This window comes from Mirounga leonina, unplaced genomic scaffold, assembly GCF_011800145.1.
Source record: "Mirounga leonina isolate KUSES-001 unplaced genomic scaffold, KU_Mleo_1.0 Mir_151, whole genome shotgun sequence".
Taxonomy (NCBI): domain Eukaryota; kingdom Metazoa; phylum Chordata; class Mammalia; order Carnivora; family Phocidae; genus Mirounga; species Mirounga leonina.
The window spans coordinates 53,287,035-53,314,315 of NW_023270377.1; the positions used below are offsets into that span (position 1 = coordinate 53,287,035).

The 27,281-nt window shown below is 39.9% G+C and overlaps 1 protein-coding gene across 1 annotated transcript; it reads right to left on the bottom strand.

Annotated features, from left to right (window-relative positions):
* Positions 1–6: 6 nt before the first annotated feature.
* PLEKHA3 (pleckstrin homology domain containing A3) lies at positions 7–26,680 on the bottom strand. Its single transcript, XM_035007650.1, has 8 exons — positions 26,285–26,680; positions 21,677–21,793; positions 14,941–15,096; positions 11,997–12,133; positions 10,113–10,277; positions 7,247–7,290; positions 4,962–5,077; positions 7–2,036 (listed from the first exon to the last, which is right to left on the bottom strand). The coding sequence occupies exons 1-8, from the start codon at positions 26,322–26,324 to the stop codon at positions 1,909–1,911; spliced, it is 903 nt and encodes a 300-aa protein (XP_034863541.1). The 5' UTR covers positions 26,325–26,680; the 3' UTR covers positions 7–1,908.
* Between the last annotated feature and the right edge of the window lie 601 nt (positions 26,681–27,281).

Here is a 27,281-nt window from a genome sequence, read left to right on the forward strand (position 1 = left end):
GACCCAGAAACGATAGCATTTTATTTTAAAAAATATTTACAGAAAACTGTTCAGGAACTCATCTTTTTGGATAAAGCAATAAAAAATGGATTTATTTCCTATGAGTTCAAAAGCCTGTTATAGTGTTTTCATTATAAACCTACTGGTTCGAAAAAAAAAAATACCGACCTGAAAAACTCCCTATCAGTAGCACCTTGACTTTCATGATCTAATCACTACGCAAATTCTTACTACCAAGACAAAAAGCAAAAACTCTGATTACTTGCTCAACATGAAACTTACTACATTATTAAAATTTTTTCAAATTAAACATGAAATACAACAAATGAGCAGAAAAAAATTCCACTTAATATAATGACCTGTGTGCTATTTAAAATCACAAAGTTTTAAGTAGCATACAGTTTATCTAAATGCATATTAATGTATTTAGATTGTTTATGTCCATTTTAAACTTACAATTACAGATTTATTTTTAGTGAAGTAAATACCAAATATTAACTCTTTAAAAAAATGTTCCACATAAACCTATGAGAGAAATTTAAAGTGAAATAGGCACACTGTTCTAAGCTCATAGGCAGCAAACCTAAAAACATGCCTCATTTGTGTATTCACTAGAGGGTCCAAATATACAAACAAAATCAAAGCAATAAAGAACACTAATAGCACTTGATAAAGATTAGACAGAGTATCAACAATGTAAATAATACAATGTATTATATGATGAGTTTGAATGCAAAAACCATGTATTTATTAAACATGTGATTAACTTAAAAACACCAAACCAGTTTGTTTTAAAGTGCTCCTCATCCAAGACCTTGGACAAAACCATCCCTCCAAAGTGAATTAAAAAAAAAACAGTTTACAAGGCAAACAATGACAATAGGTATGGACAGGCACTACCAAAAAATGCTATTTGTTCTTTAATTAAATAATGCCATTCTCAAGTGATGTAGAGCAGTCACCTTGACAGAATTCCTTTTTTGTATAAATAGTCATAAATAAAAAAATGTCTCTAGATAGTCTAAAGAGCTGCAAACATTAATACCTTACAACAGCAGCTTAATGTCTATTTTAGGAAAAAAGCACTAAAATCCTCTTCCACTGAAAGGCATTTATTTCTCTGGTGTAAGTGAGCAAGGTCACTACAACATTCACCTCTTTTCTAGAACAATGTAAATAACAATGTATACACATCTTAAATTTGGTAGGTCATAAAAGTTAGGATGCAATCATTTTTTGATGCAACAGAAAAATAAATAAATAAAAGTTAAATACTTTAACCCAACATTTGGTATTGACAAATCAGTAGTGTCAACTTCACATATGAAGGACAGCACAGCCTGGTTTTTAAAAAAATCCTCAGTATGTCACGGTATTGGGGCTAAAAATATTTAGAATATTAAATGTTTCCTTTTGCTTAAGGGAATACAATAGAATCACCATCAAGCTGCTATCGTAACTCATTTTTAGCTGGGCTAAAGTGACCATTTGGTCCATGGCACAAGTTACAGATACCACACTTCTGTCAAACAGAAACCTTATGTTTCTAAGCTTTCATGTTTATAAGCTACAATACACACTGACTCATCCATCAGTCCCTCATGGTTTTTTAGAAAAATATCTACATTTGTCCTTATGGAGGTCAAAATGTTACACCATCATTTGTTTAAAAAAAAAAAAAAGATGCACATTCATACTGTGAAGTTATTAGGAAAATACTCTTGCAAATAAACTATATAAAGATAAAATACACTTCGAAGGTATGTGGGTTGTTTTGCTGTTGTTGGTTTTACAGTATTCTATAAAGTGCAGAGAAATCCTAAGGGAAAAACCACCCCCTATAACATAGTTTCAGTACAGCAGCTTTTGCATAGCAATACTTAGAGGAAGTTGGGCACTTCCGTCTCCTCAGGAAGAGAAGGATGGAAGAGGGTCTTCCGATTCAGATTTCTTTTTGGCCGTAAGTCTGCTTTCTTCAGGAATGGCTGCTGATGCCAGATCTCCATTAAGTGTATTTCTTGAACAGTGAATGGGTCCTATTAAGAAATTAATTAAAAGGTTAAATATCCTATCGATATTAACTCCAGTTCTCTGTGGAAAAAATTTTTTTTTAAATTTCCCATTTAGGGACATGAAATTCCTTCAGCTTCCTATTAATTTCTTTGACTATTTGCTTAATAGGGAAAAATCTCACCGTCCCACTATTGGCAGTCATAAGGAGAAACTTCATAGTTAAGGAAATGAATTACAAGGCCACCAGCAGTAGAGATATTTGGTTCACTGCTAGAACCACGGTTGGCACATAGTGGGCAGTTCAGCAAATATATGCAGAAGTGAATGTAGTCTTAGTTACCTACTGATTTTTCAGCCTGATTGTTGTAATGCTGTTAGTATCCTTCCTGTTTTCTAGGGGGAAAAAAAACAAAACAAAACAACAAGATCCCAAAAAATGCCTAACCCAATATCACACAACTGGTAATAGAATGAGGACGAATTCAGGTCTTACTCTTCTCATCATAAGACTTTCTGAGCAAAGCTGACAAGGTACCTCACACTGAAAGTTCCCATATTTCCACGTGGAATACAACTCACAGAACTCACTGCAGCTGCAACTGAACACAGCTAAATACACTGGCATGGCCCCATTCCCAAACAATTGCACTTTTGTGTGTACATGTTATTTGAATTTACCATGAACGGTTACTACTTTTATAATTTTTTTAAATCTAGTTAATAAAAAAATAGAAGTTTTCTCTCTCAAGGAAAAGAATATTTGGGGATATTCTTAGCCACTAAGACTGTCCAATTGCAAAACATGTACTTTCTAAAGAAGAGCACTAATTCAGTCTCTGCTTTGTCAACTAACCGAGACACTAAACTTTGGGATAAACAGATGGAAATCTAAGGATAAAACTTCTCTAGCCACACTTCCCAACTTAAAAAACGTTCTAGAGAACTGAGATATATGTTTGTATATAACTACGGATGCATGTGTGTATGTGTGGACATGCGTACATGTGTGTGAAGGTATGTGTGACTAGTTCTGTTACACTCCTTAACAGCTAGCTATGGGAATGCTAAATGGAGTCAGGCATGCACACTGAGAGCTTCTGAAAATTGGTTTCAAAAATTCAAAACCAGGGTGCTTACAAGAGAGCTAAGAAAAATGGCTGGATTTTTTAAAAAATTATTTTCGCCATCACAAATGAAAATGATCCCTTTAGAGTAAAAAGGAGCAGTATCTAGAGGAAAGCACAGGCAGCATAGAGAACTCTTTCCTGGGCTCTAGATTCAAAGGGTCACATAAACCAGGCAGAAAAAACAAGGTCAATCAGAATCTACCTACCTGCCTCCCACACCTAACCGCTAACCCTCTTCCGCTTATCTCCTCCAAGTTGTACTAAATTGGCCTGGGAAAGTTTCCTTCTCCCTTCCCTTTCCCACCCTCACCCCTTTTCCTTCCTTCTTGTACCCACTGTCCCAACTTAAATTCAAAAATGGCAATGAACACAGAGTAGTGCTCTGTATCAATAAACAGTTCTGCAAGAGAAATGGACAACAACAACAACAAAAGATGCCATCACCTTCTAAAAATCTGAAAATGACCAGCAGTCCCTCTCCAAACTCCACCACCTTCATGAACTCTATCTTCCCCCCCTCATTAAACCTGTTTAACTTTCTGGTTCCGTAAAACAAATTTTAATCAATGTGAAGTAGCTGGGATCTTCCAGGAAACCTAAAGAAATTGAAATACCATTTATGATGTCATTTCCACAAGAGAAATAAAATCTGTGTTCCAAACGGCAGACTTACAAATTCTTGGAACACGACCTGTCCCCTAACTAGGAACTGTATGTAATTTCCATCACACATGCTTCATGGGCAAGAGTAAAGACTCTGAAAAGCAGAAGTCTACTAATGGAGTTGTAATAGTAAGACCTTATTTGTGTTCACTAGAAATCATGGTCACCACTGTCTAACTAGATATTCTGAGACATATTCGCTCTCTCCCCAATAAATTAATAAATATTAAAAACAAAAAAGTCTAGAAAATCAAAAAACTAGAAAAATCAATCTAAAATATCCAACATAGAGGGCGCCTGGGTGGCTCAGTTGGTTAAGCGACTGCCCTCGGCTCAGGTCATGATCCTGGAGTCCCGGGATCGAGTCCCGCATCAGGCTCCCTGCTCAGCAGGGAGTCTGCTTCTCCCTCTGACCCTCCTCCCTTTCATGCTCTCTGTCTCTCATTCTCTCTGTCTCAAATAAATAAATAAAAAATCTTAAAAAAAATATCCAACATAGAAGCAAATCATCACCACTCAACAAAAGCTTTGAAAAAGCTTTCTCTCTGAAGAGAAAAATAACTAAATTTGAACATAAACCACAAAACCTTTCCTAAAGTATTCAATCTCTTTATGCTGCCTCTTTAAAGAAAAAGGGAGAAAAAGGTACAGGAATAAATGCTACTATAATTCACCACCACCACCAGAAAAATTTATTTTCCTTGGCCATTTCAAATTATTTAAGTAACAATGCTGATTTTTTTTTCTCTGAATTTAGACCTTGCCCCTAGAAGCCTACCCACAATTCACGCTTTTTTCTAAAATGTTTTTGAAATGTAAATATAGTGGGAGTAGAACATTACTAAGAGATTACTAAAATGTACTGGGAAGAAAACATTTTGATGTGATATATATATATATATATATATATAAATCAAAGATACGGCACTTACACAGAGGTATTCAGCACTTCTTAGGTAATAACAAAGGTGTCTGTAAGAGGAAATGGGAGCTTCTGTGGATTGTGGGCTGTTTGCCTGGCTCTGAATTAAGGAATGAATCCAAGGGCAAAGTACAGCGTTGACTATCAGTATCCTTCGTTTATTTTAACACTTACAGAGCACCACAACAATTCTGGAGAATAAGCCAAAGAAAGAGACAGAGCTGCATTTAACTCACTATCTGGGTCTTCAAGAGGAATATCATTACAAGAGTCTGTATCTGAGTAGGTTCTTCGGCGTCGCTGGGAGAGTCGGTGAAGTGCAGATACCGGTTCTTTTACACAGTGGCTACTCCTACAAATTAAACAGAACGCATTACATTGTAATACCCTCAACTTAACTGCAGTGATTTTTGTTTTTTGTTTTTAGAGAGAGTGAGCCCGCATATGAGTGGGGGGTGCGGGTGGGCGGGGAGGGGCAGAGGGAGAGAGAATCTTAGGCAAGCTCTACACTCAGAAAGGAACCAGACATGAGCCTTGATCTCATGACCCTGAGCGCATGAGCTGAACCGAAATCGAGTCGGACACTTAATGAACTGAGCCACCCAGGCACCCCTTAACTGGAGTTTTAAATGACTTCTTCAAATGAAAGAGGAAATATTTTTATTTCCAAATTTCTATTTTAGCAACATTCAACTCCTTCAGAGGTCACACCACAGGCAAGTCAAATCATTTAGAATCCAGCTGGTAACCTGAATATGACCTCTGAGCCAAACTAAATGGAAAGGGGGTAAAATAAAGCAACTTCTTTTATAGAGAAGGGTCCAGTGAGACCGTAGACATATCAGAGGGTTAACCAATGTTTGAAAGCTAAAAGTTATGACTTCACAAGTGCATGTATCTAGTGTCAATCCATATCTGATCAAAAATAGCAGAGAGAAGGGGATAGGCAAGTAGGTAAGGAACATGCTGGAGGTCAACTCACTGACAGCAGCAAGAACAAATAGACATGGCAAATGGAGGCTACAAAAACTATTTTAAAAAGCAGTCTGTGGGGCGCCTGGGTGGCTCAGTCAGGGAAGCGTCAACTCTCGATTTCAGCTCAGCTCATGATCTCAGGGTGGTGAGATTGAGCCCCATGCCCATGTCTGGCTCCGCACTTAGTGCTGAGTCTGCTTGTCCCTCTCCCTCTGCTCCTTCTCCCCCCTACCCCTGGCTGGGACACACTCACTCTCTCTCAAATAAATTAATAAATACGAAAAACAAATATAGTCTAGAAAATCAGAAAACTAGAAAAATCAATCTAAAATATCCAACATAGAAGCAAATCATCACCACTCAACAGCACTTCAGCTACCACTGTATGGAAAGCCCAATATTACCGTTCCTAGTGACTATCTTGATTCATCAAGAAAAAAAATAATTTTAAAATTCTAATTATATTTGGGGCAGCTGGGTGGCACAGTTGGTTAAGCGTCCAACTCTTGGTTTTGGCTCAAGGTCCTGATCTCCCAGGGTTGTGATATCAAGCCCCACATCAGGCTTCTCGCTCGGCACAGAGTCTGCCTGAGACCATCTCTCCCTTTCCCTCTGCCCCTCTCTCCTGAACATTCCCATGCTCTTTCTCTCTCCCTCTCTCTAAATAAATAACTTTTTAAAAAAAATTCTAACTATATTTTATTTAATTAGAGGTAGAAAAGATAAAATACAGTTCAGAAAAACTTCTACCACAAAAATAGAAGTTTGTAAAAGGTATCAAGCTTCTGTTTTTCTAGAAAATTCAGCTGGTGAAACTCTTCATTCCCTGACAGGATTGGAGATATATATATTTACACCACAGGGCTCCTCTGAGCATATGATAATTCAGAGGTTATATAATCATGGTGGGGAGGGGGTGGGGAGTGACAATACTAAGGGCTCAGTTAGCACTTTTTCTTAATGTAGAAAAATAAAAGCTAATGTCACTACAATTTCACCAATTTCCAAAGAACCAAATAAGACAATCAGAGCAACTTAAAAGACTTACCTACCAAGATAAAAAACACTTTAGTGGCCTGGGATATTGGATAAATGTCTTAAATGTGCTGATAATGAATATACACTTTAAAATGTCAATTGGTTTTTCTCTTTTTTCAGTAAGATCTTTAATTCTTAACAAAACAACAGATCAGCATGAATATATGACTGTAAAAAGCTGTCGTAAAGTGAGCCTAATCACTGGACCCTTGATACCTCAAAAATGGATTTCTACCAACCATCATTTGATGTAATTTCAAACATTTAAAAAAGGTACAAGAGCTGACAAGGTGCTTACCTTGCTGGTTAATTTATTCACTCATTTATCTTCACTGACTTCACCTACTGGGGCTAGGCCCTATACTTAGATATAATGCTAAGCAAATCAGAACCAGGCTCTGCTCAAAAAGAGTTTCCATCCCACACCACTTCATGTTAAAGGCCCAAAAAATTTCTCTAAGTAGGTATAATTCTAAGAGAACTTGATTAAAAGAAAAGGTTATTTTACCTCTCTGAACTGCAAGAACCAGGATGGCTAACAGAACGCTTCATCTAGAAATTTAAAAAGAAAGTGAGCATAATCCATACATCAAGTAGAATAATACAACTCTAATGTATTATCGTTATCATAATTAACACAAATTTGCTCAGATGAAAAAAATGACTGGCTAAGAAATTTATCTTTTACAGACTCAAGCAACACTATCAGCACAATGTCAAGCTTTGTCCCTAAAAACCATTCATTGGAATCTTTCCCAACACATATCAAAAATATGCTAGATTCTTTTCTCAATAATAAAAACCAAATTTTATGTTTTATATATATCATATATGTATGTGTGTACATATATATAAAAATATAAAAAATGTATATAACCACTCCAAAAAAACCATACTATTTAACGGAATATCTAACGAGCCAGAAAATATTCTAATAAATATCTCTCCCTCTCTTTTTCTTATAGGCCAGGAAAAGAGTCTGGTAGCAAAGCTTTTCTTTATAATTCATTATTCAGGTAGCTGTTACACAGATGTTCTAAAGTATGGTTTTCATGGAAGATGGCATTAGTAATTTAAGTCTTTAAAGAACTCAGAAGAAGGGCGCCTGGGTGGCTCAGATGGTTAAGCATCTGCCTTCGGCTCAGGTCATGATCCCAGGGTCCTGGGATTGAGTCCCACGTCGGGCTCCCTGCTTAGCGGAGAGCCTGCTTCTCCCTCCCCTTCTGTACCTCCCCCTGCTCATGCTCTCTCTCTCTATCTCTCTGCCTCAAATAAATTAAAAAAAAAAAAAAAAAAAAACTCAGAAGAAGAACCCTAAGTCTCAAATAGGTCTCTAAAACATATATTTAAAAAAATTTTCAAAAACCTGATTAAGAGTATTAACAAATATGACAAATACTAAACTTAATTTAAAAGATCCAACTACTCCACCAAAAAAAATAGAAGGAGGGCCCCAATTAACAGATTATTTCAATGTTCAGCAAGGTAGCAAAAAAGCAAAGTTTATACTACAGGCTAAGGACAGTTGCTTTTATATGCAGGGGCTCAAGGGTCTTACAAGTCCAAATCTAACATCTGTGTTATGTAAATGCCTGCTGTATTTGTAACAGGAGCCACCAGTTGCTCTGAGAAGTCCCAGTTGAAATGATAACAGATATGACCAACCCAATTTGTAGTCCAAGAACACTAATATGATTGACATCAAGTTGCAAATGGACATTAACATCTCCTTTAACAGAAGTCAAGTCCTTTGGGATTACTCACCCAAGGACATCACCACTACAATAATCACTCAATCTGTGGGTCAAAATGACGATTGTTTGAACTGATTACGATTTGAAATAAAATTGAATGCAAATTTATTCTAGGAGGGACACAATGAGATTAACTACATAAAGTAGTTTAAAAATCAATTTAAATAGTTTTAGAATTCTCAAATCTTTCACAGCTTTATCTTCCATTTACTCATATTTTTAAAAAGAAAAAAAAAAGATTTTCCCAAAAAGACAACTTTTTTCCATGCTGTGTCTCCAGAACTAATTATCATAAGCCACAATTTTTCCTTGATGTATGAAGTAAAATGGCAAAGCAAGTAAAAATAGCCAGTATTTTTTAGATTAGCTTATTGGACTTTCTGTAAAGTTGCTACTGATAAAAGTTTTTGATTTAAAAACAGACAGTTATTAGAGTTTCTTAGACATAAAATACACATATGACCTCTCTGGACTACAGAGCATTTGTTACAGAAGGCATTTTCCTCAGAAATTCAATACAAAAACAAGGCAGCTTTGAGGTGGTTTTATTGCATTTGATTCTATAAAGTCAAATACAGTAGTATTTGTAGTAAAGTCTGTACTTGACACCTTAAAAAACAGTGTACCCCTTATATATCAACTTCAGGAACATAGCACTAGAACAGACATCTACAGTCATATCATCCTGAATGCACCCAATCTAGGAACATAACATTATTAGCCCATCATACATTGATTAGAAAACAATGATCTAAATAAATTTAGATAATAATCTTTAGTTAATCTCATATAGCTAAATTGGCTGGGGTGGATAAAAGAACCGAGGAATAAGTTGTACCCTATTCTTTCTTCTAACAAATAAGCCTTCAAGTAATTGCTAAAATAGTACCAGGTGGCATTCTTCCTTCTATAAAAGGGCTCCTGAAGACACGTGGATGAAAGAAATGTAAAGTCTCATCAAACTCTGTCTCACCTACGAGTCCCACACAGCTTGCCTGAGTGAGTTTATTAGCTTGGGAAGGACAAGGAGTCCACCACCCTGGGGAGAGTACTTGTTCAGGGCAATTAGAAGGAAAGAAACTAACACAAAGCACCTGTTTTAAACAGGTCAGCCCCTTTGCAATGACCTGCTGATGGAGGAGACCTTTTATTTTATAGATGAAGAAAATGAGGTCCAGAGAGATTAAAGAACTTGCCTACTCAGAGGGCTCAGTTCCAAATACTGACTATAAAATACTGTTTTCCCTATATCGTGTTGCTTCAAACCCCTTACAACACGTTTACGATTTGCTTTATTTTATCCCTTTGCTTAATTTTATCCCTAATTTTATCCCAAGAAGAGCAGTGCCCCCAACCTCTTCTGTGTCACAACACCCGCAGAGCATTATAATATTTTCCCGGCACACTGGGATAAACGGTACAGTTCTCCATGGGGAGGCAATCAGGACCTTGGTACATGCTGAGCCCAAAGAGGTGAGAGGCTCCAACACTGAAGATGAGTACAATCTAAAAAAAAAATTCAATCTGTTGATTATTTCCCCTCCCCCTGCCAGTTTCCTCCCTTAAAAATAAAAACAAAAACAAACATGCAACATCACTGGAAGAAAAACAATTCCCAACCATTTGAACAGGAGAAGGTGACACAGGAGAAACCAAGGGATCCGGATGGGACAGCTGAAACATCTCAGGTTTAAACTTGGCATTCGCTATCTTCACACATTCCTCAAGTGTTGTGATGAACGTATTACATGTGGCACTAAGCAGAGAAGAGGCTTCATTCATGTTCTGAAAAATTACACACTGAGTTGAACAGACTCACACACAACTATATGGAATCATGCACCACATTCTAATCAAGTGACTTAACATGATCTCCAATAGACACCTTACTAGCTTATATGCAAATCTACTTAAAATCTACTCCCTTAGAAAATTAAAGCAATACATGAATACAAAATGTCTATCAAGCAAACAGTGTATGAAATTAGAGTCTAAGAAAAAATAAGTTTTGCATTTAAACCAAATAACCAATCATATTGAAAAACTATGTACAGGGCGCCTGGGTGGCTCAGTTGGTTAAGCGACTGCCTTCAGCTCAGGTCATGATCCTGGAGTCCCTGGATTGAGTCCCGCATCGGGCTCCCTGCTCGGCAGTGAGCTTGCTTCTTCCTCTGACCCTCCCCCCCTCATGTGCGCGCGCTCTCTCTCTCTCATTCTGTCTCAAATAAATAATTAAAATCTTTAAAAAAAAAAAAAAAAGAAAAACTATGTACAAAAATGTATCTTAGATAAACCTAACCTAAACAGCAATTTTCTAAGTAACCAAATTCTGAAGGCGGTCATAGCAATGGAACACCCTGAGAGTTCCTTAGTGGCAGGCGCAACTCATATATACTCCAAACCCCTTCTCCCACTTCGTCCTTGGTAGAATACAAACCCCAATCTTTTCTTTATGACAGCAATGTGTCCTGACCCTGGGGGATGAATACAGACTGGTCTGAGCCAGTCATGGCAAGTCCATGACCCTTTGTCAAATATTGATATTTCTTAGTTTCCTTTGACCCAGACCAAAAAAAAAAGAAGTCTGCTGAGGAGTTGCTGAGACTTTTGTTCCCAGATAAAAGCCCAGGACAGCAAGTTGAGAAGGTCTCTTTCCACCTTGGTTACCCCAGCTGCCTCCTGCATCTGCGTGACCTTGGCAGTCACCCTGAAGCCTTCGGCATTAGGGGAATAATCAAATACACCAAGAACGGCAGAGTGGAAGGTCCCTGATACTGTCACTGAGCTGCAGAGCAAATGTGAGGGCACCGACCTCCAGAGAGCTTGTGGTGAAATAGTAAATGCCCTTGGGGTTTAACATGCCTGCAACTAAAGGTGACCTCACAGAAGATTGCTCCCCACCAGGAGAAGGCCACAGCCTCGAGGGGCAGGAAGATTTCTTGTCCCATTTCTCCCAAGTTAGGTAAAAGGAGACTAGGAACCATGCCGGCCTTTCACCCAGAGAACAGTAGGGCCCACTGATCCTCCTTTATCACAAAGTGTGAACCTATCTCATTGTCAGGCCCCACACATCTGAAATTTGATTCCTGTATTACCGTTCTGAGGACATTTTTAAAAAGTTCTTTGATAAAGCTAAATTATCAATTCTCAGGCCCTGAAACTGGAACCTTATTACCAAAAGAAAGAGAACAGCAGTTGCCCAATGATTCCAGCCCAGAAAACAAAGCCTGGAATGCTTCTTCCCCACCCCAACCTCCAAATCATCAGATTGGCTGCAAAAATCAGCCTTGATTCCCCGGAGAAATGTGCTACTTCCTGCTTTCCTTGGTTGCACAGATATAATCTAGAAGATCCTACAGATATCTGGAGTCTGTAGTAGGGACAGCCCGATATAGCTAAAAATAGCTCATTTTGAAAACACTTCTCTGCCACCCTACAGGAAGAACCTCACCCACCAGGGTATTACAAAGCATAACCAGACATGAAAGGATCATCTTTGTATACCTCTATGCTGGGAGATGAATGATTCTCATCATGGTGAACAAATTCTTGGATAGTATGAACTTGCTGCATTAGGAGATCACAGTAGAGGCGAAGTTCAGACATTTTGGTTTTCAGAGATTCACTGGTTTCACTTATTTCTGAAAGGAACATATATAAACATTCAGTTAGATTGTTTTCATATCCTTTGAACAATAAAACAAAATGGAGGGGCGCCTGGGTGGCTCAGTCGTTAAGCGTCTGCCTTCGGCTCAGGTCATGATCCCAGTGTCCTGTGATCAAGCCCCGCATTGGGCTCCCTGCTCCGTGGGAAGCCTGCTTCTCCCTCTCCCAGTCCCCCTGCTTGTTGTGTTCCCTCTCTCGCTGTCTCTCTCTCTCAAATAAATAAATAAAATCTTTTTAAAAAATAATTTAAAAAATAAAACAAAATGGAATAATTTAAAAAGTAAGACAATAGATATAAAAACCTATAGCTTAAGAGGTGGGAGCCCTTGGAAATAGGATACGAGGGTCTTGAAGAAATACCTTCTCTTCAAATAATTGGGAAAAAAATGGGAGTCATATATCTGACATGAAGTTTAGGTAGATTAATTTCCAGAGGCAGGGTGATGACCACGGGATTTTTTTTTAAAGATTTTATTTATTTTGCGAGAGAGGGAGAGCACATGCGTGCACTTGAGTGGAGGGAGGGGCTGAGGCAAAAGGAGAGGGAGAATCTCAAGCAGACTCCATGCTGAGTGTGGAGCCCAACACGACTCAGGGCTCAGTCTCCCCAGCCTGAGATCATGTCCTGAGCCGAAATCCAGAGCTGGTCACTCAACCGACTGAGCCCCTCGGGCGCCCCCCACCCTGGATGTTTTATACAGGATATTCCCATTCCATTACTCATCTTTCATTTAAAACGTGCTTGTATTTCTTCTTTTGTAAACTGTCTTTTCTAACCTTTACATATTTTTCCAGTTCTGATGTTTGGTTTTTTCTCTTAGTAACATACAAATTAGTAATTTATAAAAGTTCTTACACACTAAAGAGAGCAATCTTTCCCCGTCCTATTCTATATACTAGAAGCACTTTTCCAGATCTATCTGCTCTCTTTCAGTTTTCTTTATTGTGCATTTTGACATATAGAAGTTTTTAATTTTTATGTAGTCAAAATTATTATATAAACATCTATTTTCTTCTGGTCCTTTCATAACTTCGTCTTCACATTATATTGTTTTCAGAATTGTTTTATTAAGAGCTTACTTTCTTTAATATGTCCAGACACACTAACTATCCAGCCATAATCTCAGCCATTCACTTACCAATACCCTCTAAACCAGCAGTGTAAATAGCAGAGGACGCAGGGGAAAATACCCGTGCTAGATCCTGGCATTTCTCCATCCGCCGTGGGTCGGGGCACTGCTTTGTGATACTAGCCAAAAAGCCGCTCTAGCCACAATGGGCCAAACCAGCTCTATCTGCCCATTTGACCTAACTGAAATTAGTTTCTACTCAAATTTAAATCCATTCCTTCTTTTTTTTTTTCAATTGTAGTACAATACAAGTAACGAAATTTACCATTTTAGCCATTTTAAGTATACAGTTCAGTGACATTAAATACATTCACAATGTCCTACAACCATTACCATCACCCATCTCCAGAACTTTTTCATCTTCCCCAACTGAAACTTTACACCTATTCAACAATAAAGCCCCATCTCCCCTGCCCCCTAGCCCCTGTCAACCATTATTCTACCTCTGTCTCTATAAATCTGACTACTCTATGTATCCCAGTAAGTGCAATCATATAATATTTGTCCCTTTGTGACTGGCTTATTTCACTTACCTTTCAAGATTCATCCATGTTGTAGCATGTGTCTGAATTTCCTTCCTTTCAAAGGTTGAATAATATTCCATTGTATGTATAATACTACATTTTGTTTTTCTCTTTCTTTGTCTATGGACATTTGGGTTATTTCCACCTTTTTGCTATTGTGAGTTTCCACTCCTTCTTATCCTACCCTTGGACATACTCTACCCATGATGTTCTTTCATATGTTTTTAAATGATTATAAATTCAATTCTGGGCCTTCATTTTTCAATACCCATAATTTAGTGTTTTCAATAATCTAACTAACTTCTACTATTTTTTAATTATAAAAGTAATACATATTTGGGATGCCCTGGTGGCTCAGTCAGTTAAGCGTCTGCCTACGGCTCAGGTCATGATCTCAGGGTGCTGGGACAGAGCCCCACGTCAGACTCTCTGCTTAGCTGGGAGTCTGCTTCTCCCTCTCACTCTTCCTCTGTGTTTTCCCTCTCTCTCTCTCAAATAAATAAAATCTTTTATAAAAAAAAGTAATATATACTCAATGAAAAATTCTGAAAAACCAAAAATATATAGAAAAGAAAAATCAAACAACTGCAAACTTACTACCAAAATATAAATTTTTTTTTAAAGATTTTATGTATTTATTTGAGAGAGAGAGAGAGCATGAGCAGAAGGAGGGGCAGAGAGAGGGAGAAGTAGACTCCCCACTGAGCAGGGAACCCCGATGCTTGAAAAGTGAGTCTCCTTCCCACAAATTACCTTTCCAAAGGTAACAACTTGACCAACTTTACATATTTTTCCTGAGCTGACTAATGAATGGATATATAATTTTGAATCCTGCGTTTTTTGCAATTAAATAACATTGGGCATTTTCTCACATTATTAAAATTCCTTCTAAACATTTTACTGGCTACATATCAGCTTATATCAGCCTATAGTTTACTGAACCATTCCCCTAAATTTCAACCTTTGCATTATTTACAAGTTTTTTTTACTATGATGAGTATCTATGCATGTAAATCATCTTCTACATTTCTGATTATGTCTTTAGGATAGATTACTAAAGGTGCACAGGACACTTTACATTTATGTTTAAGAAAATATTCTCATCACTAAAGAAAAATTTATAGTTACCTTTTTCTTTTCTCGTCCTAGTATCAGTCAAACAGGCTTTGGAGCTCCCCAGAGCAACCAGCCACCTCTGTCTTTCCGCCGCATTCACTGCCTTCATGTAGAAATGCTGCTCGCCTGGAATGATTAATTCCATTCTTGTGTTGTCTGCTGAATGGACTATGAGGATAAACACGGGGGAAATCGAGTCACAAACTTCAGTCATTTGGGGAGAATCAAACAATCACTCTTATGCAGTATTAGATGTTTCAGACACCTAAAACAAGAAGTTGAGCTTCAGGATGCAGGCACTGCCTCTCCCTAAGGGGCTATTGTGGCCCCTTGAAACGACATGCTCACATATACTGCGGCTGGCAGGGGGCCGAAGTGGTGGTGGCAAGAGAAAGAGAACACAGCACTGAGAACTAAAAGCTCCCTCTCTGGGGGCTGCCTATACTACTTTAAGTACACAGACACTGTCACACTCATCACACATGTTTTACTGATTTCCTTGAAAGGAAAGTGTGTTTTATCCCCCCCAAGCCTAGGGGTGTCCTGACATTCAGAAGAAGCACAATAAATGGTACCTATGGCCATCCTCCATTAGCACGGCAGTCCTCAACGAAGGGCACACCATAAGCGTGAGTATTTGAGACCTTCTCCTCTTTCCCACCATCCTCCCCGCCTCTCCTAAACCACCCCCGTCTTGAAACTCAGACAAAAGAGAACTAATCAAGAATTATACTGAGCCAATCCTCAATCTTTGTTGTAAGACTAAATTTGTGCTACGCTGTCCTTAATCAATAAGCATTTACCCAGCTCAGAGGAGTGCTGGTAGAGGGGTAAGATAGGAGAGAAGAAAGAAAGGAGTCTTCGCTCTAACAGAGCTGACAATTTAACCAGGGAAACAAACCGACACACCAAAAATAATCAAAACAACTAAATGATAAACTCTTTGGTATAGAGACATCCTGTGTAATTAAAATGAGAGAAAGTAAGAAGAGGTTGGAAATAAAGCTCCAGGAAGAAGGATATGACAATAGTAGGATTTAGTTAAGAGAAAAACTGCATTTAAAAAGGCCTAGATGAGGAAATAACATAATATGTACTGAGGAGACAAGCCTAAATAGAACCTTGTGTTGTATTACAGGGTAATGATATTCATGAATGGACAAGATGAATTGAGCCTAATTTTCAGGGGCCTTGAAAGTCTGGCAGAAGCCCTTATTTATAGGATTAATTACTAAAAATATTGACCAGATGTACTATGGCAAATAGTGCCAGAAAAGCTTTGCTAGCTTATCATTCTACTTATAAAGGCCATCCTCGGATATAGATAGTGAAATATATAAACATGCAACAATCAGTGATGGGTGTAAAAGATTTCCAAGCTAGGATAAAACTACTGAAATCCCCATGCTCCAAGAGTAACTCTTTTTTGGCTACTTAATACTAGTGAAAGCACCAATAGCGGGCGCCTGGGTGGCTCAGTTGGTTAAGCAACTGCCTTCAGCTCAGGTCATGATCCTGGAGTCCTGGGATCGAGTCCCACATCGGGCTCCCTGCTCAGCGGGGAGTCTGCTTCTCCCTCTCACCCTCCTCCCTCTCATGCTCTCTGTCTCTCATTCTCTCTCTCAAATAAATAAATAAAATCTTAAAAAAAAAAAAAAAGAAAGCACCAATAGCTACCTCAAAGGAAAACAAAGCTCTAATTTCTAATAATTGTTGCTACAAATGAAAATAAGATGACTCCAGGGATGCCTGGGTGGCTCAGTCATTATGTATCTGCCTTCAGCTCAGGTCATGATCCCAGGGTCCTGGGATTGAGCCCCACATTGGGCTCCCTGCTCAGCGGGGAGCCTGCTTCTCCCTCTCTCTCTGCCTGCTGCTCCCTCTGCTTGTGCTCTCTCTCTGTCAAATAAATAATAAAATCTTTAAAAATAATAATAATAAAATAAAAAATAAAGAACAGGCAGAAACTTTGTTTAAAAAAAAAGAAAATAAGATGACTCCTTCTTTTTTTAAGTAGGATCCATGCCCAATGTGGGGCTTGAAATCACAACCCTGAGATCGAGAGTCCCATGGCTCCACCAACCTAGCCAGCAAGGCGCTCAAAGATGTCTCCTTTTTAAACATACCAAAATTGGTGTATTAATCAAGGATGTCCCCTCCAAAGTAGTCACCTGAGAAGACAATAAACTTAAGAACAAGGCTCCTAAAACATCAAGTTCTTAGCACAAAATGGACAAGATCTCTATATGCAAAACTGTAAAACATTACTGAAATTAAAAACCTAATTAAATATAGGAATATACCATGTTAATAGATCATAAGACTCAATATTGTCAAGAACACAATTCTCCCCAAATTGATGTATAGATTCAATACAATTCCAGTCAAAATTCCAGCAGACATTTGTGGAAATTTACAAGCAGATTCTAATATGTGTTAAGGAAATGCAAAGGGCCAATAATAGCCAAGACAATCCTGAAAAACAACAAAGTTAGAAGACTTAGACTATCAGATACTAAGAAGTATAAAGCTAAAGAAATTAAGACAGTGTGACATTGGCAGAAGGATAGAAAAGCAGGCCCTTGGAACAAAAGACAGTCTAGAAAAAGACCCAATGTACGGTCACTCACTTGGTGACAAAAATGTTTCTACAGTGCTCTAGGTGAAAGGCTGCTGTTTTCCATAATTGATACTGTCAAATGAATATCCCTATAAGAAAAAATGAATCTTTTTTTTTTTTTTTTTTTTGACAGAGAGAGAGAGAGCGACAGCAGGAACACAAGCAGGGGGAGCAGGAGAGGGAGAAGCAGGCTTCCTGCGGAGCATGGAGCCCAATGCGGGGCTCGATCCCAGGACCCTGGGATCATGACCTGAGCCAAAGGCAGATGCTTAATGACTGAGCCACCCAGGCACCCGAGAAAAAATGAATCTTAACCCCTGCTGATACCATATATAAAAATTTAAGTCAATCACAGACCTAATATGAACTTAAGTATACAAGGTAAAACAATAAGCCTTCAAGAAGAAAAAAGATTTCCTAAGCAGGACATAAAAAATTCTAATTTAAAAAACTGAAAAATTGGACTTTATTGAAATTAAGAACTTCTGTTTATCAAAAGACATCTTTAACAAAGAAAATGCAACCTATGAAGTGGAAGAAGATACAATACAAAGACTCATTCGGACTATATAAAGAACTCCTATAAATCATCATGAAAGACAGCCTAATTTAGAAATTGGGCCAAGGGACGCCTGGTGGCTCAGCCATTAAGCATCTGCCTTTGGCTCGAGTCATGGTCCCAGGGTCCTGGGATCAAACCCTGTGTAGGGCTCCCTGCTTGGTGGGGAGCCTGCTTTCCCCCACTCCCACTCCCCCTGCTTGTATTCCCTCTCTCGCTGTGTCTCTCTCTGTCAAATAAATGAATAAAATCTTAAAAAAAAAAAAGAAATCAGGCCAAAGACTTGAAAAGGACTCCAAAAGAAGAGGATGTTCAAATGGCTAATTAATATCTGAAAAAAAAAAAACCTCATCATTAGTTATTTAAAAAATACAAGACAAAATCACCATGAGATACCACTATATACACTAGAAATATTCAAAATCTTAAAACTGATAATGCAAGTTTTGGAAAGAATGCAAAGCAACTGGAACTCTCATGCTCTGCTAGTTCAAGAATAAATTGGTACAACCACTTTGGTAAACAGTTTGGCATTACCTGCGACAAAGATTCTCTCCTGGATCAAACTTCAGTCAGACTCCTCTGAGCCCTCTGCTTGACAAGGCCTGACCTTGGGCTTCCATCTCTGTCCTTATAGGGTCCAATTTTAGCAGGACTTCTGCTAAGTCACTTTAGCCAGAATCCTCCACCATCAATATCTGATTACCCTCAATGCCTGAACAAATTCCTCTACCCCCAACATCCCCCAGGTAATGTCTGATCACCCCGGCCTGCCTTCAGCAAGAATCCTATAGGTCAGTTTAGCAAGAATCCTCTAGGTCAGTTTAGCCAGAATGCCCCCTACTCCCTGATGTTTTCTCTTAGTAATTTTCCATCCACCGACCCTCCCCCCAACTCTACTCCTTGGCTACAAATTTCCACTTTTCTTATCATATTCGGAGTTGAACCCAATCTCTCTCCCCTACTACAAAACCCCAGTGCAGTAGTCCCTATACCTATCATGAGAGACTTGAATAAATTTGGCCTTACTAGCAAGTGTCAAAAATAATTTTCTCCTTAATTCTGCTAAAGCTAAATGTATGAATACCCAAAGCCTCAGCAATTCTACTCCCCTTCCAGATATATACTCAAGAGAAATGCATACATATGTTCAACAAAGAAATATATAAGAATCTTTATGGCAGCTTTACTCATTATAATCCCAAATGGAAAAAATATATATATATATCAATACTAAAATGGATAGCCAAATTGTGGGATACTCATACAGCAGAAATACTACAAATCAAAAGAATGATTGAACTACTATTACACAGAACAACACGGATGAATTTCACAATGTTGAGTGAAAGAAGCCAACATACACACAAAATACTGATTTATTCCATTTATAAAATTTCAAAAGTAGGCAATATTTATCTATGGCAATAAAAGATTAATGTTACTTTTTAGAGGGATTAGTGGCTGAGGAGACAGGATAATATCCCAGCATCTGGGATGCTGATAATATTCAAATTCTTAATCTGATCGGTGGTTACACAAGTGTGTACACTTTGTAAACATTCTTCAAGCTGAATATTTAGGATTTATTCCCTCTTCTGTATGTTATTCTTGAATAGAATGATTACTTCAAACAAACAACAACAGTAAAAATGCTGCCATACTTGAAACATTTTAGAATTGCCTTAGGATTCTGCCACTAAGTCTTTTAAATATACTCAAGGGTGGAGAATCTTTGAACTTTGTAGTTTGATTTCTGACTCTCACCAAATATCATCAGGAATCAAATCTGGGGAATAAAATGAGACAAAACCATCACTTAAAAAAAAAAACAAAAAACAAAACCTCATGCTTTGAATGTGCTTTTCTTGTGCAATTTATACACTGGTTCATAAGGCAATTCTTTTTTTTTTTTTTTAAGATTTTATTTATTTACTTGAGAGAGAGAAAAAGAGAGAGCGCATGCATAGCACAGGGAGAAGTAGACTCCCTGCCAAGCAGGGAGCCTGATGCGGAGCTTGATCCCAAGGCCCTGAGATCATGACCTGAGCTGAAGACAGCCGCATAACTGACGGAGCCACCCAGGGGCCCCCATATGGGAAATTCTAAAAGAGGAGTTCTAAAGTGTTACAGGTGATGATGGTGCAATTAAAAATAAGTACGTCAAAAATGAGTACCTGGAAAGCCGATACTTACTGGTATACATTTCAGTATGTTTGTTAAAAATAAACAACAAAATTATACCACATATATTTCAGGGAAGATGCAGTAATAATACACTAGGCTGAAGTGTTTCTATATCTTAGATAGCCACGACTTCCTACCATTAGAACAGTAGTAATTCTCAACTAACGGGAGCATGTTACAATCAGACATGTGCATTTTGGAGAAAGCTCCCTGGATGACACTGATCCACTCCAAATTATGAATCACTGCTGTTGAAAGAGTCCTAGTGGTAAGAAGTCTTAAATGAATGAAGAACCAGATGTGTAGCAAGCAAAAATTCCATTCTGTCTCCATGGCTAAATCATACTAGGAACTACCATGAAACCACATAAATTTAGCAATCCAGCCCTGGAAAATGTAACATAACACATTAGCTGCTGCTTTGGTTTAATCTAAATAAGAAAATGCACAGAGCAGTAAGATTACTCTGAAGCGTTTGATAGCCATGACCAAGCTCGCCATGTCAAAGGAAGTACCCTTCAGGAAGGACAAGTATTCAAGCTACAGAGGAGAAACGAAAAAGGCCTGTAGGTGTTTGATATTTACTACTCTAGTGCTTTAGTTTTTCCTTCAATTCCCTGAAGAATTCAGTACTTTTTGTAATCATTTTGTCTGATCTCTCCTACCCACCTCCACCCCACACAACCCAACCATACATACAAATGAATCAGTGGTCTATGAAACCTTCCATCGTGAAAATTACAGGATGACCTATTGCTTTATTTCTTCTCTTTTGGAAGAAAAGGAAAAAACTTCTATCACCCAGAAGAGTTTATCTCCAATTCGGCAAAGAACCAGAGTTTATGACTCTGACTTCATGTTTTATCAAAAACCCTACAGAGCTTGCCTCATTATCTTCAGCTTTTTTTTCCTTTCTTTTTTTTTTTTTCAAATAAGCTCTATGCCCAACGTGGGGCTTGAACTCATGACCCCAAGATCAAGAGCTGCATGCTCTACCAACTGAGCCAGCCAGGCGCCCTGCCTCAACATTTTTAAAGCTCAGCTTCTAATCTTCACAATACCTTTACAATGAGAATGAAAGAGAACACTTGTGGACTCAGTATGGACACTAAAGTAGCATCCCTAAGAGACTGTTTTCAGGTCCAAATTGGAGACTAACACTAAGATTTTTGAATTTCAATTCAAAGTACATGTATAAAAGGAGAAATGCAAAAAACTGTGCTTAATAATGCTAAGTGCCACTCTTAATATTGCTAAGGAAATAAATGGTATTGGAAGATCCCTACTGGACGAGAAATGCTTTTTTCCCTCTTTTTAGGTTACAGTGAAGAATGCTTTACTTACCTAACTTCAAGTTTCTCTAATTCCACGTATTCACTTACCTTTAATTTCACAAACTGCCATCTTTATACTTCCTTTGCTCCCTTTGCAAACATCATCTTGTGAATCATAGTAGGACAGGATTCCATTATCTAGAACAAACCAACGAGGCTGCCAACCTACAAATATTGTAAACAACAAGATTAATAAGAATTTAATTTAATCACATAGACAACTATGATTTCAAAATTTACCATCCATGTTTTCTTGGCTCTAAGGTAACACACTGACAATGAAATTTTTAATGGCCAAGGCTTACCCAAAATGTTCTTGCCTCAGTCCCACTGTGTTGGGAGAGCCTTCTGTAGAAATGTGTCGGTCAGCATAAATATAGGGAGTAATACCTTTATTCTGACTAAAGGTATTCTGACTTCTCATTAACAACCCATGAGACTCATCCTCAGTAATAACCCTACAAAGGGTAAAACATGACTTCCCCCTTTTCCTGAAGGGAACAGAATTGGGTTTCAATGTGATGGAAAAAGCAACAGAAACATGGATTCTAGCCCCAGCTCTATTCTCACTCTTTAGTTAGGTAAGCTGAAACAAATCATTTCAATAAATATCAAAAATTCTCAGTCTCCATAACGAGTGGATTGAACAAGATGACCTCTCAGGTGCCACCCAGCCCTTTAATTCTGCAATGGGACCTTCCCCCGCTTTAAATGTTGCCTAAGCAAACTCCCTCCCTTGCCAAGTGAGTGCTGAATGAATTCTAGTCTCTTCCACAGAAGCTGCACATTCTGTGGTGAGAGCATGGATTTCCCACATTCCCTCTCTCCTTGCCCGGCTGCTGCACAGCTCAGGCAGAAATGCTAGAAACTGCAATCATTCATTTCATTTGTGTTTATTCAGTGACTAGATCACACAACTGTCATAGACTTCGCTCTAAGGCAAAGCTGAGGATGAGGTTGATGGCTTTCTTCAGAGTTCAACTGCCACTCCTGCAAGCCAAACTCAGTGTACCCTAAAATCTTATCAAGCATGCTACTAATTTACAACAGTTCACTGATTAATAACACAGTGACCATGACCACAGTGCCTCTCTGAAGGCAGTGTGACTGTCCTTGTTCTTTCTGTAACTATTAAATCACAGTTCAGCCTGGTCACATTAGACATAGCCTGCTATATGCTTAATCAATTCAGTTTTTCCAGGGCCAAATAGTACCAAGACAGTGGCCAATGGGAGAGTCATTTTTACCCCCCATACAGACCCAGTACTTACCTCCCCAAACGGCTTTTCCTGTAACACTTTTGAAATGACATCATAAAAAGGTTAAATTTCACAAGAGGGAATGTCATAATACAGTTCAGAAAGCTGGATATCCAAAATAATTAAAATACGTTTCAAACACTTGGAAAACTCTTGTTATGAAACACTATAACCCCTAATGAGGCCTAGCAAATTAAAAGGTAAGTTCTTTTGGTACGTGAACTTCATCTTCTTTGTCGTTGCATTCCCAGCACCTACAATGGTGCCTGGCACATAACAGGTGCTAAAAAAAATGTATCAACGGGGGCACCTGGGTGGCTCAGTCATTAAGCGTCTGCCTTCAGCTCAGGCCATGATCCCAGGGTCCTGGGATCGAGCCCCACATCGGGCTCCCTGCTCCGCGGGAAGCCTGCTTCTCCCTCTCCCACCCCCTGCTTGTGTTCCCTCTCACTGTCTTTCTCTGTCAAATAAATAAATAAAATCTTTAAAAAAAAATGTATCAACGATTAAATGAGTGATTAAACACCAGAAAAGTGAGATATTATATGTTATCCATGAGAGTAAAGATATGCAGTATATTGCCTGAGAGTATATTGTATATTGAGCATGCACAGAAATGGTAAAAACATTATCTTTCCAAACACTAATTCACCGTGGCAAACAAATTATAAGCAGGGTGGTAAAAGTACACTCCACCCCAAGTCCAGTGTGCCTATAAGTCAAATTGTGATTTTGTAAGCCTGCATTATTGTGATTCAATACCTCTTTAAAACAAATAATGAGCAAAATGACTCATTTAGAATTTGCAGCAACTTGAAAGGTGACCATGGTTAAATATATTAAAATAATGAAGACTGTTAGTTATTGCTACACACCTTTTTGAAGAAATATTTAATTAAAACAATCTAATTGAGGGGTGCCTGGGTTAAGCGTCTGCCTTCGGCTCAGGTCATGATCCCAGGGTCCTGGGATCGAGCCCTTGCAGAGCCCTTGCATCGGACTCCCAGCTCAGCAGGGAGCCTGCTTCTCCCTCTCCCACTCCCCCTGCTTGTGTTCCCTCTCTCGCTGTGTCACTCTCTGTCAAATAAATAAATAAAATTTTTTTAAAAATCTAATTGATTCACACATCTATATAACAGAGGACTTTGTCTCTGTGAAAAAAATTCATAGGCATTCTTTAAAAAAAAAACAAAACTTTCTTTTTATCTCAAACTACCAAATGTTACTGAAATCCTTATTCTCTACAAAAGATTCTCAAAGAACACTGTCATGAAACTGAAAGTTTCCTTCAAGATCATTCAGTACGGGGGCACCTGGGTGGCTCAGTCGTTAAGCGTCTGCCCTCAGCTCAGGTCATGATCCCAGGGTCCTGGGATCGAGCCCCGCATCGAGCCCTGCATCAGGCTCCCTGCTCAGGGGGAAGCCTGCTTCTCCCTCTCCCACTCCCACTGCTTGTGTTCCCTCTCTCTCTCTCTCTCTGTCTCCCTCTGTCAAATAAATAAATAAAATCTTTAAAAAAAAAAATCATTCAGTACGAACAGCTGCTCATTCTTCTGACCTAAGATGAACTAAAATTAATAGTCAGCATGCCACTGAATCAAATTTGTATTTTTAAGGTGGAATTCTTCCAAACAAAAGATTTCATTTCAGCAAGCTTCTACAATGCATACTAGCAGTTTGCTTAAATGCTCTGCAAAGACTAAAAGCTTAAGCACACGTGGTTAAAAGCTCAACCAGCTGGTGCTCAGCGCCCTAGATGAGAAAGATGGCCACCAAGACCACATTTCGCTCCAGGAATAAATTATGACTCATGTCAGTAATCACCCATTGCTCTAGGCTAGGCATAAGGGGTTCCTCCCAAGACACTGTTGACACTATGCTTATGAAAGTTTGCAATGAGATGATCATTTGCATCTCAAAGAATAGAAACCATTGTCTTTAAAGTTAATACCATATCTCAACTAAACAGCGTAACTGTTCTCACAACTGCCCAAACAAAAATGCTTAAGAAAAAATATTTATCTCATTTTTTAAAAGTTCCCTGCTAAAACATGTTATTTATAGAAACAAACTGACATTTTAGTGTCAGCAAAATAAAACATGCATGTATCATAAATGTTAAAGCATTTGCTGCTTTAAATCAGGCTTTAGCATTCCGATTAATCGGAAAGAAAGAAGGAAAGAGAGAGGAAGGAAGGAAGGGAGGAAGGGAGGAAGGGAGGAAGGGAGGAAGGAAGGAAGGAAGGAAGGAAGGAAGGAAGGAAGGAAGGAAGGGGCGGGCAACCATAGTCAATACTTATGCCTTAAAGTGTTTATGTGCAGATTTTGCACAAGGTCAGGGTGAACACAAGTTGAGCTTACCATGCAGTTACCAAGAGGTTCAATACTCTGGGCAGAGTAAGTAAGTGGGTAGCAAGTCAAGATGCCTATTATACTGGAACAAGAAATCTATTTCCTGCTTAATCTTACTTTAGACCCATTTCCTTTCCTCTAATGTGGTGAGATCATAGAATTCTGGAGTTGGATGCCACCTTTCAAGATAAACTGATCATCCTCTACTTCATGAACTGAGATCTTGAGAGAGTAAGTGATTTGTCCACACCAGTGGTTGATAGCAGAGATGGGTCTACAACTCAGAATTAAGGCTCTTTAAATGAGCCAGGCTGTTGGTGTCATGGAAAAAGCCCCTTCCCTGCTGGTCTCTCATTTCTACATTTCCGAGTTTTTCTTTCCAACCCACTTCATGGGTGACACTGACTGTTCTACTTCTGTGCATTGCACTGTCCTCCACTATTTCCCACACTTACCTTAATTCCAAAACATAAAGACAGCTCACTGACAACCAACTCTTAAGATAATGTTATCTGGGGACAGTTGAACAACTTCAACAAGACAACTTTTAAAATAAACCGTGCTAAAATTTCCTATAAATTTAAAAAGAAATAGAGAAAGGATTTCTTAAAATTAAATCTTGATCTTACAGGATCCATTCTAGTCCTGTACCCTGACAACTCAGTTATGAACAAAATGCCGAATCAAGTGTGAATAAGGATGAAGACTGCACCAACACATGCAGAGTAACTGGAAATTGTTACGGAAGCCACAGGAGGAAATAAGTATTATTACACGGAAAAAGAAGCGGTCAGGCTCACTTCCTACCCTTAGGAAGGTGCGCAGTCTCGAACCGTCCCCTGCAGTGGCCAGTTCCATCAAGGGACTGAGTGAGGGATTAAGCCCGGGAAGCAAAAGGAGCCCATTCTCTGCGAGGGTCACTGCAGGCCAGGCAGAGGGAAGGGCCCCTGACCCTCCTTTTCCGTAGCCTCCCCACATATACCCGCCCAAGGCCCCCGTCTCTCCCCGCCCCCGCCCCCGCCCCGGGGTACCCGAGCCCTCTGACCTGTGAGATAGTTGGTCCACTTATACAGAACCCCCTCCATGCTTCAGAGCCCGGCGCCGCGCATCCTCCTGGCCGGGCGCCGGCCGCGGTGCTGGGTAGGCGCGGAGCCTGGGCAGCCCCTCCCGGCCCGCCCGGGCACTCCCCGGGCAACCCTGCCGGCACCGAGCGCCCTCAGCCCGAGCGCGCGCCGCCGGGACGTGGCGGCCCTTAGAGGCCGGGGCGGCGGCCGCCGCGTGGAGGTCGGGGGCTGCCAGGCGCGGGCTCAGACATCCCCGGGCGAGCCTCGGCGGCGGCGGCGGCGGCGACGACAAAATCACGACCGCAACCGGCCTCCGGCTCGCGCTTCCACCACACGGCTGTTCCCTCCCGCGCCCCGGCGCTCCCTCCTCTTAGCCCGCCTTCCTTGCCCCCGGGCTCCCCGTTTGTTTTCATTGACCCCGACGTCGCTTTCACTTCCTGGATGAAAGGGGCCGGCTCGTCCCGAGAAACCCCTCCCCGGCGGCGGGGCAGGAGGAGCGGGCGCGGCCTGCTGCCCCTCCCCGGTGCTGGAGGCCGCGGGAGGGGGCTGGCGGCCGCGGCGCACCCTTGGCCTCCCGGCCAGGCCACCTGACCCCGTCTCATCCTCCCTCAGGCCCGCGGCCGGCGGTCCCGGGGCTCCCCACACTTCTCCCCCCGCCCCGGAGAAGCCTGGACCGACCGCGCCGTGGGGCTAAAGCCTCCGAGCCCGGATGGGCGGACTCGGACCCCGCGGCGCACTCTGCCCCCCGCAGCCCCGAGGACTAGCTGGCCGCGCACACGTCCCGCGGGCGACGTAGGCCGCTCAGGTTTTCCTATAGCTACGCCTCAGGTCCTTCCGGTGGTTGTTTCAAGAACGTAAAAGAACTACCTATTCATGTTTCCTTCCTACCCTCCCCACATTCAGTGGGCCCAAGAAATTACCTCCTAGGAAGCTATGTCTGTGTGCCGCTGCGAGTCCTCCGGCAAGGAATCGCGAGGG

Coding starts and splice junctions, on each gene's coding strand:
- PLEKHA3 (XM_035007650.1), bottom strand. CDS start 26,324: ATGGAGGGGGTTCTGTATAAGTGGACCAACTATCTCACAG. Junction 10,278..11,996: donor ATTCATCTCCCAGCATAGAG/GTATACAAAGAT, acceptor GTAATTTTTCAG/AACATGAATGAAGCCTCTTC. Junction 5,078..7,246: donor GGTTCTTGCAGTTCAGAGAG/GTAAAATAACCT, acceptor TTTAATTTGTAG/GAGTAGCCACTGTGTAAAAG.